Here is a 17179-nt window from a genome sequence, read left to right as displayed (position 1 = left end):
ATTTGCTCCATAGTCTTTACGAAAGAAGCCCAAGAATGACACGCGGCGGAATTGCGGCTCCGTTCAGCGGCAGCCCACACCTGCGCACGACCAGTCAGGTGGGAAATGACAAAAGCGATCTCTGCTTTTCCACCGTATAGGCAGTAGCTAAAGTAGTGGCCATCTTTACTTGAATCTGCCCGTCCAACAAAAAGTCTCAGATCCAATTAAATGTTCTTCCTTCCATCCCCGTTTTATACAGTTGAATCAATAGCCCCTCCTTCCGCACCTATCATATGCTTTTTCAACATAAAAACAAATACTGCTAGTACTGAATCTTTCTTGGCTTGTGCTTTTCTAATTTAACTTCCCAGACAAATCAACGGGTCCATTGTTCCCCTTCCCTTCTTGAACCCACTTTGATATGGAGATATGAGTCCTTGCTTCTCTAAATAACAATTTCATCAAATCGACTATCATCCTATCCATAACCTTCCCTATCTTTGATGTAAGTGCGATGGGCCTTGAGCTCGCTGGAGGAGGGGTCTCCTTACCTGGCTTTCTTATAGGTATGACCATTGCTTCTTTCCAGCTATTGGATAGCTTGCCTTCTTCCCATTTTCTATTGTACATTTCCAACAATTTATTTTCTGACTTTCTACCCCAATTTTGTAATGCAATATAAACAGATCTGATCTTTCCCGGGTGAGGTTATTCTATTGCTCTCCTCATTTCTTGCAATGTACATCCAATATAGTGCTAAAACTCTCCTTTCTGTCTAATGCCCCAGCATACCCGTTCAGTTGATTCATGAAACCTCTTATCCAATGTGGCTGAACAGTCTAAAAATCTAACCACACCTGTGTGTAGTTAGCCACAACATCACATGTGTTTATGCGGCGAAACCTTTCGGCACAACCTAGCCAGTCCTCGTCACTGGGAACTAAGCCAACAGGGTTCAATGACGTGGACCCGACTAAAACGAGCTAGCCTCGCCCAGAGTCTGCTGAGATAGACGCCAGTATGCCTGCAGCCCTAATGAGGATAAAACGGTACGGAAAATGGATGGCTGGGTAGTCATCAATCAGGAGTAGGGCTGAACAATTTGGGAAATGAATTTGAATTGCATTTTTATTTGCTGTTTCTTTTAAACAAATACTGCAATTTAGCTGGAGGAAGTTTATCGTTAGCATTATTTCCTCAACACAAGAAATCAACGATTGTATAGTATGACCATCGCAATGGATACGGTGTCAGGGTCTGCGACACGTTAGAGCCGAAAGCAACAAAACAGGCAGGCGAAGCAGGACAAAGAAAGGTTTCTTTTTTAAAAAAAACTCCAAAGAGGCAAACAAGGCCCAGGGAAAACTAAATACTAAATTAACAAAAGTCTCAGAAACAAGGTTCAAAGTAACAAAGAAACACAAGGCGTAAACTTACCCTGGCATAAAACCAAACATGATGAGAGACATGGCTTTACATAATTGAGGGCAAATGACAATGATCCAACCAGGACTGAAAGAAACCAGGGAACTAAATACAAGAAAACTGACAAAACAACAAAGAACACCTGGACATGACACGAGTGGCTGGAGTGAGCCGATTCGATGGCACCGGGCAGAGCGGCTAACGAGAACAGGTCGAAACAAAACCCTAACGGGCATGACAAGACATTAACATGAGTCACAAGAAAGACCGACATGAAACTAAATATGCAAAACCACAAAAGCCACAGCTCATGACAGTACCCCCACCCACAAGGGAAAGATTCCAGATGTCCCAAAAAGTCACAACAAAAATTGCCACAACAGGGTGGGGGAAATTCTAGGTCATATTCATGGTGGAAAAAGGGGTCGCAGTCTGTCACCTGCTGTTCCTTTTTTTGGAACTTGGGGAGCGCTTCGTGCCTCGCCTTCCCCTCTCCCTCTCCCAAGTCACCTCCACCCACTCACCTGTGCACCTGTTCCCTATCGAGCCATCATCACTGCCTGCATTTAAGCCCGCCAGAACCGGCAATCTGACGCCACAGTGTTAACGTTCTGTGCCCGCACGTAAGCTACGCCTTGTTGGCGTGAATATTATTATTATTATTATTATTATCGTTCTTCCTCGTCCTCAGTGCTCCTTCCGTGTCCCCCGCCTTGCCGACCTCCTCAAGCACGGCGCCAAGCCATCCGCCTGCTCCCGCCGCCGCCTCCCGCACGTTGCCCGTCTCGACGACCCGCCATTTCACCTCAAAGGTCCGACTCCAAATTCCTTTTCAATAAACCATTCCCCGCAAACGTCTTCAGCCTCCGCCGCTCGCTTCTGGCTCCAGTTCAAAATGATACCATTGTATCGTGACAAAAAAAAGTTTTCAAATGAAAAAAAAAATGTATTCTATCAAGATTCTTATTTTTTTAGATAGAGGGAAATTGTTGCCCAGTATGCAGCAATATCTGCTTGGAATTTCCACCAAGGCTGTCCTGAACGCATGCACGCACACCACTGTGCTTGTTTGGAGTATTTTTCAGCCACAGACACGGAGACCGTGTAATTTCACCGCCATGAGAGAGCAACGGAAAAGAGAAATGTTAGTCCGTGTGTGGCTGCTTTCCCGTGGTTGTCACATGAGAGGCTGGTTGCCTGAACCTGTTTATGTATCTTGTATTACTAGTCTGAAGTGCCAAGTTTGGGAAAAGATGCCCTGAGCATAAAAAAAAAACAAAAAAAACTCAACTGAGGGTTTTGAGACAGAATCAAGAAGAACTCTACTTTACCACCAGCAGATGCTATCCCCATACATCACTGAGTCATTAACTATATTATTATTATTATAAATGGTTTCGTCATGATCTGTGCTCTGCAGTTTTTTGCGCCCCTCCCTCCCCTCCCCTCTCTCTCTCTCTCTCTCCCTCCCTCCCCAGCACCTGTTCTCAATCAGCACTCATCACTGCCTGCATTTAAGCCTGCCAGATCCAGGAACCCAGCGCCAGAGCATTGACGTTCATTCGTGGTACGCAGGCCGACTCTCAGGCTACCACCCGAGAGCCCCCGTCCCCCAGAGATGGGTGTATGTGGTACATTAAAACATGGGGATGAGTGTGTGCGATGCATTAAAATCCAGGGGGGGGGGGGGGGGGGGGGGGGGGGGGGGGCAGGCAGAGGGCGCCCGGACCGAGAAACGGCACAGACGTGCTGAAACCCGGTTCGACACCCACACCCTCTCGACCCCATACCAGTCCCAGATATATGTGCCCAGATGGGACGAGTGAGAAAATATATACAGTTACTGGCGTGAGTGTGTGCTCAGTGATTTATGATTGTAATCAAAGCTAGTGTATCTTGAGTTTTGTTGGAGAAAATCTTTTCTTTTGGATAAGATTGATGTAATTGATGCTTTGGATGAATTGCATAATCTTCTGTGAGGTGTCCAATTTTGGTTCTTGTTTTTTTCTTATACAAAGAGTATGATAGGATTTCTTTCGTCCATATACTGCTCTAGTATATTGGGGCATTGTGGCTGATTGCTATTTTTTGTTTTTCTACGAGTCAAGTCCCAAATTGGGACAGGCAAGTCCCGAGTCAAGTCTCAAATCCTACACCTTGAGTTTTTAGTCATTTTAACAACATCAAAATATATTGAGCCTTTTTTAATTATCTTCTTTTTTTTTTTTTTTTTTAAAGATGTCTAGTTAAGTAACTAGACACATAGCCGGATTGTTTTTCGTAGCATCGGCCACCGTGTGGATTGCTCCTCCGAGCAACACATCTCTATAAAGCCGAGGACTATCCGACGGATCGCCACCCGAGGCTCCGGTCCAGTCTCGGCGCGTGAGTGACGAATAAGCAAGGCCTGTCTCCTCCCCACCATCCAAAAACCACAGTTGGAAAGAGAGAGAGAGAGAGAGAGAGAGAAACCTGGGCGGGGCCCTGAAGTCGCCCATATCTAACAGCTCCCCCTGTGTGTGTGTGGGGGGGGTGTTAGATTAAAAAAAAGATTAGATTCCAAAACGTCGCATGAAAGGACATTTTTCACGTAAGCATGTGCGATAAGACATCCTGAAAGGAATATACATAAGTTGGTGTGTATGAATAAAACAAGGCGGGAGGGAGGGCCCCCAAGAATGTCCTGTTTATGTTTGTATTCTTTGTCTTGGTCTTACCAGACCTCTTCTCCTCCAGCTGGAGAGTCCCCTCGGGGCACTCGCCCGCTCCCTCCTCACCATCTCCCGCCTCGTTCCCGGATGCCGGACCAGCCATGCAAACAATCACACAAACTCCGAAACAACTCAACACGCTCGCGCCGATTATGCCTCCTCAAGTACATCCGTAAACCGGCCGAGTGCGAAATATCATGAGCAAATTCAAATTGGTCCGACTCCCTTGTCGCAGAGACATACGCTGAGGTGGACTTCTCGGCAAACTGCGTGCTCTCCTCTCATCCCGGGAAGCCGCCAAATCCAATTCCTGCGTTGTCAATCCGGTCGTGTTCCCACGGCGGTCCGGGGGCATTTTGTTAACACTAGCCTGACCGTTCTTGAGGCTTTCACGTGTGGAAATCCGTGAAGAAGCCTTCCAAAACCACACGACATTTGATTTACTCTTGGTTTCTCAAGGTGATGTTTGTACTCTCTTGAAACAAACCTGTCGCACATACGTTCCTGACAACGCTGGCGATACAGGTGTCACAGCCAGTGTGCCCGATTTCACTATTCAGTCTCTGATGAACGTTTTCCTCACCGTTCCCTTCAATTCGACTGTTTGGATGACAACGACGACTTAAATGATGACCGTGATTCCTATTCTTCAGTCTAACTTTTGTTGCATGACTGACTTACAGCCTCACTTATGAAGGATTTTCTTCAACCTGAGGTAGGAATTCCTGGAATTCTTAAGAGAGTAATTCTGCTGCTACATCAGTACCATTGAGCCACGCGTCTTCACAAAAAAAAAAAAAAAAAAACCCAAAAAAGGCGTGTGGGAGAGTCACCAATGTCACGACCAAGATTGTTCCATCATGGCACCGCCCTGTTACAAAACCAATATTGGCCAATAGAGGCGCTGTTTCCCCCCGAGCTGCTGTGCACCGCGTCGCAGGCGGAAGGCCGCCAACCGACCGCTGCCTGCCTAAATCCCAAACCGAACTGCGTAGCACCGCGCCACTACACGAACCTGGACTTCACCGCCAGCTCGTCCAAAACATCTCCTAAGGAATGACAGCGGCCTGCATTTGTCCTTTCTTCGACAAGGTATATGACGGCCATGCGCGCACTGAGTTGTCCTTTATAGCGTAGACATGCTAACGTTAGCATTGGCACTTTCTTTCTTTATTTATTTATTTATGTATTGTTTTTTTTTTTTGTTTGTTTGTTTGTTTGTTTTTTTGGGGGGGGGTGTCAAACTAAATGTGAAACTCGGGTTTTTATAACGCACACGAGACGCTCCGTGTACCTCAACACTCCGTAACGCTATACGTGCCGTCGCTAAGGTGAGTAAAAACGATGACTATCCGCGCTGTTCGCTTCAGCGTGTAAACCTTTGGCGCAAAGTTTGCAGCACCGCGTCAGAGGAGCGTTTCGTCGCTGGAACGTGCTTCAAGTCCGCGTCGCGCTAAGCTTTGCTCTTGTTTAAAGCAGCCAATTTGCAAAGATTCTCGCCCAGGCGGCGAAAACGAGCCGCAGTTCGAGCAACTTCATCGAGTGTCCAGCTGTTTGGACTGCTCCGGTGTGACGCGACGATCCGGTTTCGCTGTCAGGTCATGGAGTCGCACTGTTGGCTGCTGGGGACGTTCGGTTTTTTTGGGGCCAAAGCGACGCGTCCATCGGCACAGTATCCCACTTTTGGCAGGCTGATCAACTTAATTGAGAGCCACCTGTTGGATCACAGACCTCGAAAATATCTATTTTTAACGACAAATATGTCAATCGTTTGAAGTGCAAAATTACCCTTTTTGAGAATAAATTATAAATAATCAACATAGAATGTACCCGAGAAATTCACATTTACCAAGGGCTAAGTGAATAAATACGCCATTACAGAGTGCAATCACGAATTGCAATTGATTGGAAGAAGATGGGCATAAGTCAATATAACATTTGGCTGCAAGCGTCGATATTTCATTTGCAAATCAAGCCAGCCGCCACAACGATGTCGCGTTGTCCCGAGCAAAGTTTTTCACTTCGGATCCAATGCCGATATTGCAGCCTTGGGTTTTGGCCTGTACCGATATCAGTCCGATCTGATATCATGCAATAATCGTACATGCAAGCGACTGATTTGCCATTTTGAACTCAAAATAGGCCATTTACGTGAAGCTCGGAGATCCGATGAGTCACTGCCGGCATAGGCTGCTTCGTGCTCCTTGAACGCTGGCAGCTAGATCCATTCCACACATCCGCCATCCACACCCAGATGTAATTGTGAATGTTACTCTGCGGCGGACTAATGTGCGAGCGCGTCGGCCTGTGCGCCTCTGGATAAGTCGCAAGAGTTTGGATAAGTCGCAAGAGTTGACGAGACCAGAAGAACAAACGTTCGCCGCTCCTGCTGTTGAGAAGTAACGGTGCTTTTACTCCGTTACAATGATCGGCATGTCGCTCGCTACTTTTATTGATCAATTATTGCTTGTTTAGCAACTATTTCGTGCGCGAAGGCTATACGACTTCGACTTCCGCTGTTTGCGCCCATCCAATTAAGCGCCAGTGACGTTTAAGTATAGTTCACCGATCAAACGTCACAGTCACGTGACCCCGCGCGTCTTCTATTGGGCTTCCCGGGCATAGGTATTAACACGAGATAAACCAGCCCGGCTGAGCGTCGTGCCTTGGTGGCCACCGTTTTGGGAAGGTCGTCGAGGCCGCGAAGGCAACGGCGCGCGACTCCGTGTTTGCCTTTCGATGAACAAAAACAACAGCTTCCATGTATTGTCGTATTTGTCTGGCACTGTCTGCCCAAATGTGGATCTTTCAGCTCACTTATAACTACGTTTTACACGATCAGGATTTTTGGGGCCGATCAGCGAGTTGAAAAAAACCGACACCCGATCACCGATCCAATCACAGGATGGAGGAATGTGTCTATTTAAATGACCTGTTCATTTACTGTAAATGCTTGTCTACTTAATTGCTCCAACAATTATATTAATATAATAATAATAATAATAATATATACACAATTAATAAATGTGTCTTTGTTCATCTGTTTATGCCAGTGAGGCCTAGTGACAGACAGAACAAATGATAAATGGTCTTCCATTAGATGGCAGGAAGTACACACAGTAATTGATGTATCCACGTTTTGTGACATTTTTATTTGTTGGTGTGCCGTGAGGTTTTTCAATTGTAAAACATGTTCCTCGGCTCCGTAAAGGTTAGAAATCACTGCTCTCGTCAGATCGTGTATTCTAATCGGTCAGGTCAAACCAACATTATATGACAGAAATAATGGGTGCTAACTTACTTCAATTAAATTACTTCACCCACTCTGAAACTTTAGAGCATGATTCGACAGAACGGTGGCACGTTTACGTCCAACCGTTCGTGGTACCGGTAGCTTGCTAGGCTACATAACGTTTTGTTGCCTGCTTGCGAGCCGTATCTTATTCCAAGTACGTGAGCATACCTCAAGCAAGCCTTAAACGAACGTCCTTCCCTGTACTGAGCACCGGTGAGCAGCAACACACGTTTTTCCCCATTTTGTCCTTGTAATACAAAGTCGGCGCGCTCCACTCTTGTTGTCGTCGCCACGGTAACGAGTATATCCGGTCGCATTTGAGTTGACAAGATAAAGCCCAATGATCGTAAAAAAACGGGACGTGGCGGTATCGGAATACAAGGTTTTATCGCAGTAGTCTGACAATCGTGAAAGAGCAAATTTGTCTTGTAGTCTGATCCGGGAAATACGTGTTGTCTGTTCCACACCGCCGATATGGTTTTTAAAAATATTGATTTTATTTTATTTTTTTTTAATAAAAGAAATAACTTTATTGGCCGTCGGATATTTACAGGACTACGCCAAAAGACACGCGCCTTGGTCAAAAATAAACAAGCGTTTGGATTCAAATATATTGTGCACGATGGCGACGTGGAGTAAATGTCTTTTGCGGATCGGAACGGCGAATTATGACATTAAAGCCGATCAGCATAAAATACTAATTATCGGCCGATACCAATAAGGCCGATAAAATCGGTGTAAAGTCTACTTATAACTTTAGAGAACACCGTGTAGTAAATTGCAGATGTGTTGTTGTAGTTTTGACTGTTGGTTAGGGTTGGGCATCGAGCACCAATTGGAACCGGGACTAACGTTCTGTTTCTCCCCGAATCGTTCGAATTAAAAAAAATTCAGTTCCCAGTTCCGATGCCTGCAGTCCGCCCCCCCCGAAGAAGAAGTGGCGAAAACCAACGAAGAAGCGGCGAAAACCAACAAAGAGCGCGCACAAAGACGTGCTGGTGCCCAACGGCGACGAACAAGTGTGTTTTAACTTTGTTAAAATTAATGAACAGTCGCCTCAGTGCAACACTTGGAATAAGATTATATTGTGCAAAGGAGGCTTTCCCGATGTGTAGCGTCTGACGAGCTCTGAGCCTCAGCCTACGCTGCGCGGAGCTTCAGTGAAGTCAACTCTCAGTCAATTGGGTGAGTGAAATAATAAAATACGTCTACGCCAACATTGAGACAGCTAACAAGGTAAACGGTTGGTTGCACTTTTGCACTGATGGTTTTTAGCGTTTATTTTAGTCTTCAAGCCAACGTAAGCGCCGATGACAGAAAAAAAAAAAAAAAAAAAAGCTTAACATTGGGCTAAAACTTCACCGTAGCAACTTTACATCACAATGAATTGGGACAAAATTCACGTAAATGTCTCACAGTATCACAAACACTAACCTTGTGCCTTATCTGTGGGTAGGGAAAGGAATCAGCGTTTTATAGAATTTGGTTGCATCCGTTAAAAACAATTAAAAATAAAATTTTAAATACAAATCACCGGTGCCGTGTGAAGTTACTTTTTGATGTTCCGGTGTGTACCCTTCAAAATAAAAGGCTACAAGCTTAAAACAGGAAGTCAAGTATAAGTTGCACTTATAAGTTGCACCATTTGATGTGAAGAAACCGTCCAAAATAACTATTTTAACAATGCTATATTTAACTTTTAGCTGAAACATTAATGAATATGAAGTCAATTGGGTTAGTTCCACACACATTGCCTTTTAGTTCATAGGCTTGATGTTGATACTGGTTATAAAGAACCCAAAGTCAAATGTTCATTTTAGTCTATGCTTCGGGCTGCTAAGAAAATGAATGTTCATAATTTGGACACCCGTTATTTAAACAATGCAACGTTTTTGGACCGAGTCCCCTAAAAGAATCTGAATCAAGAATCGTTTGGAACCAGAATCGAAATGCGGAATCGCTCAAATTCAAACGATGCGCAACCCTAGAGAGTGTGTGTGCGCGTGCGTGCGCACATCATCAGAATTTGCACATTCACATTTTATTTTGTATGTTTTTTTTTTTATTTTTTATTTTTTTAATTGATGTTCATGCTGCGCTTACTGGCTCTTTACTCAATACTTGAGTAATTATTTCACTGTGTACATTTTACTCAAGTAATTTTTTTTGGAGGACTACTCTTTACTTGTCACATTATTGTCAAGCAACAGTACTCTTACTTGAGTACAACGTTTGGCTACTCTCCTCTCCTCTGGAGCGGACATCTCCAGGGCCGAGGTCGTCCTCCTCGGGGTTGACGCCCTTCTCTCGTCGCACAGCTGAGCTGGGTGGCGGCAACAATAAAGGCGCAAAGCACCGATTTGCTGCTTGAACGGCTTTATGAGCTCCTCTGCGCATTCGACGTCGACGGGTCCTCCGCTAATCGCTAGTCTTCCCCGGTCGCCGTCGCTACACTTGCCACTGTGCACACTCACACTTGCGCGCACTCCTTCCTCCTTCGCAGTCCCGTCTCACTCACACTGAGCTTGCTGTCACAATCACGTGGGACAATACCCCTAACAGAAGTATTTCAAAGTAAATTTGGACTTTAGCGGTGAAATCCGACTTACGTGGAAATTCGGGTTACGTCGCCAGCGTAGGAACGGCACTCGTTCGTAAAACGAGGACTTCCTGTCGTGAAAAATGAAGTGAAACAGTGATTTGAGTCAACTCTTTTCCAGAATGAGAGTGCTTAAAGAGGAGGATGCTATTCATGTGGCACAGCTTGAAGCAGGCATCAAGTGCAGGTGAAGATGGACCTGGCTCAAGTTGGAGGCCAGAACCAAAAAAAAGCAAAGAAATTAGGCAAATTTAATTTCGATCTTAAATTTTTACATGTTCTTGAGCGGTTTAAACAGGTTTTTCTGCGTGAAGAAGAAAAAAAAAAAAAAAAAGAAAAGAAAAGAATGTATGCCTTATTGTACTCTTCAGAGTCTTCCAGATTGCTTAATTTATGTTAAAATCCCCAAAATTCTCTGCGGGGGCCCGGGGGATGAACAGTTTTTTTTGGGTCACCTTTTCATGCCTTCGGTGTTTGCATGTCTGTACATCGCTTATTTTGTAGTATGGAATGTTAGAAAAGGCTTGATCAAGTGCTTAATACTCACAGAATAATCAGCAGCAGTAGATATGAGAAAAACTGACCCATTTATTCTTCACCAATGGGTTACATAAAGCAACTTTAAACATAGGATTGTACTACAGTGGAATAGAATCAATTATTTTATAAAATCCTAAAAGAAAATGTCGAATAATGTAATATTTAAATACATTTTTGTGATTGTTTTTTATTGACAATTGAATAGATTGAATAAAGAATACATTGCCACGAACCATGAAAAATAACCTCAATAAATAATACAAATTATACTTTTAAAGTGCAAAATAACAATTCACGTTCAATTCAGTAATTATTATTATTTGTTATTATTATTTTTTTTTAACTGTCAGTATATGGTGGGAACAGCATTTGGTTTCTCCACATGTAATACATCTAGGGCACAGGTGTCAAACGCGAGGCCCAAGGGCCAAATCTGGCCCGCCAACTCATTTTATGTGGCCCGCGAAAGCAAGTCATCTGTGTCAACTTCTATATGGACTTGACTTCTGATTTCAAAATTCAGTTTCCATCAATTTGTTGTGTGTATGTAATAGTATTATGAGGTGACTAAACAGTTATATGGTTTCACAGTCAACGGCCCTCTGAGGGAAACCGTGACTACAATGCGGCCCACGGCAAAAATGAGTTTGACACACTTGATCTGGGGTATAGTTTTATAAACAATGTTGTGGCGGATAGGAATAATGTTGTAAGGCTTTAAGGCTCTTGTACTGCCCGTGTTTGTTTGTGTGTGGCTTTTTGGAAACGCGGTTCCTGCTGTGCACATCTTGACCTCTGAGGGGCAGTGTGGTGCACGCAATGACAAAGAAAGTAGAAGTCACGATAAAATGTTAAGATACCGTAATTTCTAAAGTTGACCAAAATTCTGGAAAACCCTTCTACTGATATATAATGCATTTTTACAATGCATGATTTTGCTTCTCCCCATATGATCAAAACATGAAGTATGATCTGTATTTTGTTAGTGTTTTCCAAGAATTATTCTGAAGTTATTTACTCAACTACTTTTCTTTAGTAAATAATAAAACACACTCATTTGTTTGATTACCCAGGCAGAGTTTGTAAAGTGGATACAATTCCTTAAAGAAAACATGGACCAGGTGAAACGCACCAATTCAAATTAAACTGTCAAGCATTTCAGAAAAGCATTATCATGAAATAAAACATAACCATAAATAAATTTATGGTGGTGGTTCAGTCATCAGTCGTATTTAAAAAAAAAAAAAAAAAAAACAATACATAAATAAATAAATAGAAATATTTCCCAAATTCTGTCTGGGTATGTAAACTTGAGCACAATTGTTCATATATGCAGTCATATGTACCCGTCATATTAGAATGAAAGTGTACAGCTTTTTCATAACCTCTAGATGGTGGCATATATTTATAAAATTTAGTGTTTTTTTTTTTCATATTCCCCTATACCAAAATACCCTATGCTCACTATTGACTTGACAATTTTTTTCGTGCATTTTACATGAGTAATTACGGTAAGTTATTTTTCACAGAGTCCGAACACTATATGCCTGAAGGTATTGTTACAGTGGGGCAAAAAAGTATTTTGTCAGCCACCAATTGTGCAGGTTCTCCCACTTAAAAAGATGAAAGAGGCCTGTAATTTTCATCATAGGTATACCTCAACCATGAGAGACAAAATAAGAAAAAAAAATCCAGAAAATCGCATTGTCTGATTAGGGTGGAAAATACGTATTTGGTCATCTCCAAATTTCTGGCTCTCACAGACCTGTAACTTCTTCTTGAAGAGGCTCCACTGTCCTCCATTCGTTACCTGTATTAATGGGACCTGTTTGAACTGAGCTCGTTGGCAGTATAAAAGACACCTGTCCACAACCTCAAAGAGTCACACTCCAAACTCCACTATGGCCAAGACCAAAGAGCTGTCAAAGGACACCAGAAACAAAATTGTGGACCTGCACCAGGCTGCGAAGATTGAATCTGCAATTGGTAAGCACTTTGGTGTGAAGAAATCAACGGTGGGAGCAATTATTAGAAAATGGAAGACATACAAGACCACTGACCACTGGGGCTCCACGCAAGATCTCACCCCGTGGGGTCAAAATGATCACAAGAACGGTGAGCATAAATCCCAGAACCACACGGGGGAACCTAGTGAATGACCTACAGAGAGCTGGGACCACAGTAACAAAGGCTGCCATCAGTAACACACTACGCTCCCAGGGATTCAAATCCTGCAGCGCCAGACGTGTCCCCGCTGCTTAAGCCAGTACATGTCCAGGCCCGTCTGAAGTTTGCTAGAGAGCGTTTGGATGATCCAGAAGAGGATTGGGTCAGATGAAACCAAAATAGAACTTTTTGGTAAAAACTCAACTTGTCGTGTTTGGAGGAGAAAGAACGCCGAGTTGCATCCAAAGAACACCCTACCTACTGTGAAGCACGGGGGTGGAAACATCATGCTTTGGGGCTGTTTTTCTGCAAAGGGACCAGGACGACTGATCCGTGTAAATGAAAGAATGAATGAGGCCGTGTATCGTGAGACTTTGAGTGAAAACCTCCTTCCGTCAGCAAGGGCATCGAAGATGAAACGTGGCCGGGTCTTTCAGCATGACGGTGATCCCAAACACGCTGCCCATGTAACGAAGGAGTGCCTTTGTAAGAAGCATTTCAAGCTCCTGGAGTGGCCGAGCCAGTCTCCAGATCCCAACCCCATAGAAAATCTTTGGAGGGAGTTGAAAGTCTGTGTTGCCCAGCCACAGCCCCAAAACATCACTGCTCGAGGGGAGGTCTGCATGGAGGAATGGGCCAGAATACCAGCAGCAGTGTGTGAAAACCTTCAAGAAAACGTTTGACCTCTTTCATTGCCAACAAAGGGTATATATCAAAGCATTGACATGAACTTTTGTTATTGACCAAATACTTAGTTACAAAAATGGCGACCGTCACAAATGCCATGTGTTTTCGCTCACGAAAGAGTTGACACTCCAGTCCGGATAGCCAAGTAACATTTAACAATGCGACAAATTCACTCCAGTTTTTCTGCGAGCTAATCTTAGTTTCTTAAATTCACAAGGGCTCACAATGCTGTGCCTCTGGCAGCAGAGTACGTGATAATAGTAATAATACGTAATTGAAAGGTTCCTACATTTTATGAAATACGAATCCGCGATTACAGAGGCTTCATTATTAAACTCAAAATGTACACAAAACACAACAAGGAGTGGAATTTGACACATAAGGACATGTCTCTCACTGTCCCCCTTCTGAAGAAGCACACCACACTTAGTGGTAGCCTTTTCAGAACCATCTAAATAAAACAGTCTAGAGTAGTTAGGTCTGCGTAAATCTGCTGCTGAGGCGAGTGATTGTTTTAACGCGATGAAAGCACTCTCCGCCTCAGTAGTCCAATCCAAAATGGCCGATAAGTCGCGCACGCCGTGAACAGCAATCACGGCCCCTCAAAAGGGGTTAAGTAGTCACACGTTAAGAAAAATTAATCCAATCGTGAGGTGGTGTGGATTGCCACCTGTACGTGGACGCGTTTCTCCCACCCGTGCAGATTGGGTTTTTCTGAGCATGTCGACATGAACGCAGTCCAGCAACTGTAAATAAACGTAGATGTCGTGCAGTGACGCGGGTGGTGTAACCTTTTTCGAGTCTGGCTTTATTCTCTTTCCATCAGCGTGTTGGGCTGAAATTCAGGAATGGCAAAATGCCGTGCGTGCCTCGGTTGACGTGTTCTTCTTCTTCAGGCCGCAAACTAGTTGAGCGTGAATCAACAGTGAACGTTTGTATTGTTTCCGTTGCCATGTCTAATTGTCTTTTCTGTGTTTTCTCCACCTTGGCAATTTATTCTTCACAGAACAAGATGTTGAACTATAGCCGAGCGTGCGCCGGCGCGAGCGGCCAAGTCAATTCGAGCCGCTACAAGACTGAGCTGTGCCGGCCTTTCGAGGAGAACGGATCTTGCAAGTACGGTGACAAGTGCCAGTTTGCCCACGGCGTGCACGAGCTGCGCAGCCTTACCCGTCACCCCAAGTACAAGACTGAGCTGTGTCGCACCTTTCACACCATTGGATTCTGCCCGTACGGCCCCCGTTGCCACTTCATCCACAACCCCGAGGAGCGCCGCGGTCCCCCGCCCCTTTCCGCCTTCAACAAGATGGGGTGCTCTCGCCTCCAGCACAGTTTGAGCTTCGCGGGCTTCCCCAGCTCCGGCGGCTCACAAGACAGCCCCGCCTTGGTCAGCCCGCCTCCCAATCGCTCCACTGAAGACCTGACCGAGTGGTCCAGCGATCCCTTCACCTACTCGAGACAGGAGATTGCCAGCCTGTTTGGCCCCAGTGTGGGGCCCCCACCTGTTTGTGAGCCTCAGCCTCCGGCCCCACTTTCCCCCACAATCCCCTGCTTTTTTCACCCAGCCTCAGATGGCCCCCCCAGTCCCCTCAACTCTTTATCTGACCAGGAGGGTTACCAGAGCAGTCTTGGCAGTCAGAGTGGCTCGGAGTCCCCCCTCCTTGATGCATCCCGCCGCCTCCCCATCTTCAGCAGGCTCTCTGTTTCCGATGAGTAAACTAATTGCTAATATGGAGTGAAGTGAGGAAGATGAAGACCGCTCACTCCTCAGCTCCGTTTACACAAGAACTCTAATCACAATATCAGATGCCTTTTTTTTTTTTTTTTTTTTAAATCATTATTATTTTTTTTGATATATCCCTTTCAATTGCAGTCAGGTCTCTTAAACAAAATGAACGACGACTAAAGCAGTAGGGTCTTTACATGCACGCACTGGCCGGTGCCATGTTTAAATGAATGTGAACCATTGTGAAATGCAGCAAAGCAGTAAAACGCAGACTTTTCCTTTGGAAGCAGCGGTGAACTGACGAGTGTCTGCACTATACTGTGTATGTTGCAGTCTTGCCAATCTCCAGGCAGCCTTTGTTATCGCCTGTTGCTACAACCTTTTAAACCTCCCTTTGAAAGCTCAGTGTTTAATTTCCAAGGGTCACCTCAGCTTCACGAACAAGAGGACATCAGCGGGGAGATATTTTTATTTAATTTAATGTATTTGTTTTAAAGTGAATCCAGCAACTGGCCTCACCAAACCCAGTTGCTTCAAAGTCATGCTGCGTGAGGGCACGCGCTACTCTTCAGGTCTCGGAGTCACGCTTCTAGATAGCAAGGCTGGAATCCCGCTGCTGTTCCGCGGACATGAATGACAATACAGTTTGTGCAGGCCACAGCATTAAGAATCATTTCCGTAGATTCCGGGGCAATTAGATTCGACGTAAACGTCACTAGTTTCCACGGATTCCTTTTATTTGATCCCTGAGGTCAATATTAGTTGGTCACTTGAGCTGTGCCAGCAGACAATGTTGAGCAGCATTTGAAAGGTGCGGTCTCTTAGTTTTTCACCTGACCGAGTCCCCCCCCCCGCCCCCCTCCCCTCAATGTTGAGCGGATGCGTAAAATCTCTCCCCATTGATGAGTTCCTGCATTTGGGGATGTGTTGGTCAGCTTTAGTGCTTTGATTGGTTCCCTATGTTCATATCCATTGTATATTATTATTATTATTATTATTGTCTAGTTTACTTCCATAAAGCCCGAAGCATATTGGTTGTCACTGCTTATTTATCAAATTATATTTATTGCTGATTTTAAGCATTTTATGTTGTATTTATCTTTTCATGAAACAATAGTATATTTCTCGTTAAATTATGATCTCCATAATCGCAAGATTGTGAAGCATTTTTATTTTTTATTTTTTTTTATAACAGTAATCGATTTCACTGCAATGACATTTTTTGTTCACATTTTTCTTTGTTTTGAAGCGATCTCAATTTAAAGCAAAATGCACAAAAGTGTAGCATTTGTATTTAGCGCATCTTGCTCCTCCCGCACGTTGCGATCCGAAGGCACAAATGCACTGCCAGCTCGGCGCAGTCATGCACGCTGGTGCGGGTGGCGTTCAGGTAGAATTTTGCACTAAATATTCGCTAAACGTCATTCTTATACCTCTTCAGATACATCTACATAAGAGAACAATATTATACATTTGCTAACAGTGGTCGTACAGATGGTGAAGTGACCGATGCGAGTACGGTTAGTTTTATTACATATGAGCCCAGTTTACTGAACCACCTGCACGGTGCATTGACAAATCCTGCATAGAGTGTGATTTAGGCCTGGAGAATGTAGACTGGTTCTGGAGAAGTCCTGTCCTCACACCAGTAACTTTTGATTAGGTTTCAGTTATGCGACGCATCACGGAGTCAGTCGGGCGATTAGAGAAAGATCTGTTTGCTAATTTTTGGAGCAAAAATAAGTTGCCTTGCCTTTTTCCCTCGATCACGCACAGACGTACCAGCACTTTTTGTCTCGATGATGATGATGTAAAGGTGATTCTAGACCACTCTTTCCCATGAAGTGCCTAAAAAGAAAAAAAAAAAGAAAAATACATTCCAGGTTTCCCAATTGTTGTGCCTTCCTATTTTTTTTATGGTATGACTGCTAAAAGCCTGAAATGTATTCCTGTAGGTAAGGGGTTAACGGCATTGGAATGCAGCTGCTGCTGTTCACTGCAGTAGTGTCTTTTGTTAAGGATTTTGTGACGACAGAGTTGCAGTTAAA

General features: G+C 44.2%; 1 protein-coding gene across 1 annotated transcript; it reads left to right on the top strand.

Moving 5' to 3' along the window:
- Window positions 1–5053: 5053 nt before the first annotated feature.
- Window positions 5054–15230, top strand: zfp36l1b (zinc finger protein 36, C3H type-like 1b). Its single transcript, XM_061704284.1, has 2 exons — window positions 5054–5210; window positions 14412–15230. Exons 1-2 carry the CDS (start codon window positions 5175–5177, stop codon window positions 15120–15122), a joined length of 747 nt encoding a protein of 248 aa, XP_061560268.1. The 5' UTR covers window positions 5054–5174; the 3' UTR covers window positions 15123–15230.
- Window positions 15231–17179: the final 1949 nt, after the last annotated feature.

The sequence above is a fragment of the Phycodurus eques genome, chromosome 18 (genome assembly GCF_024500275.1).
Source record: "Phycodurus eques isolate BA_2022a chromosome 18, UOR_Pequ_1.1, whole genome shotgun sequence".
Lineage (NCBI taxonomy): Eukaryota > Metazoa > Chordata > Actinopteri > Syngnathiformes > Syngnathidae > Phycodurus > Phycodurus eques.
This window is presented reverse-complemented; position numbering and strand designations above follow the sequence as displayed.

Coding starts and splice junctions, on each gene's coding strand:
- zfp36l1b (XM_061704284.1), top strand. CDS start 5,175: ATGACAGCGGCCTGCATTTGTCCTTTCTTCGACAAG. Junction 5,211..14,411: donor TTTGTCCTTTCTTCGACAAG/GTATATGACGGC, acceptor TATTCTTCACAG/AACAAGATGTTGAACTATAG.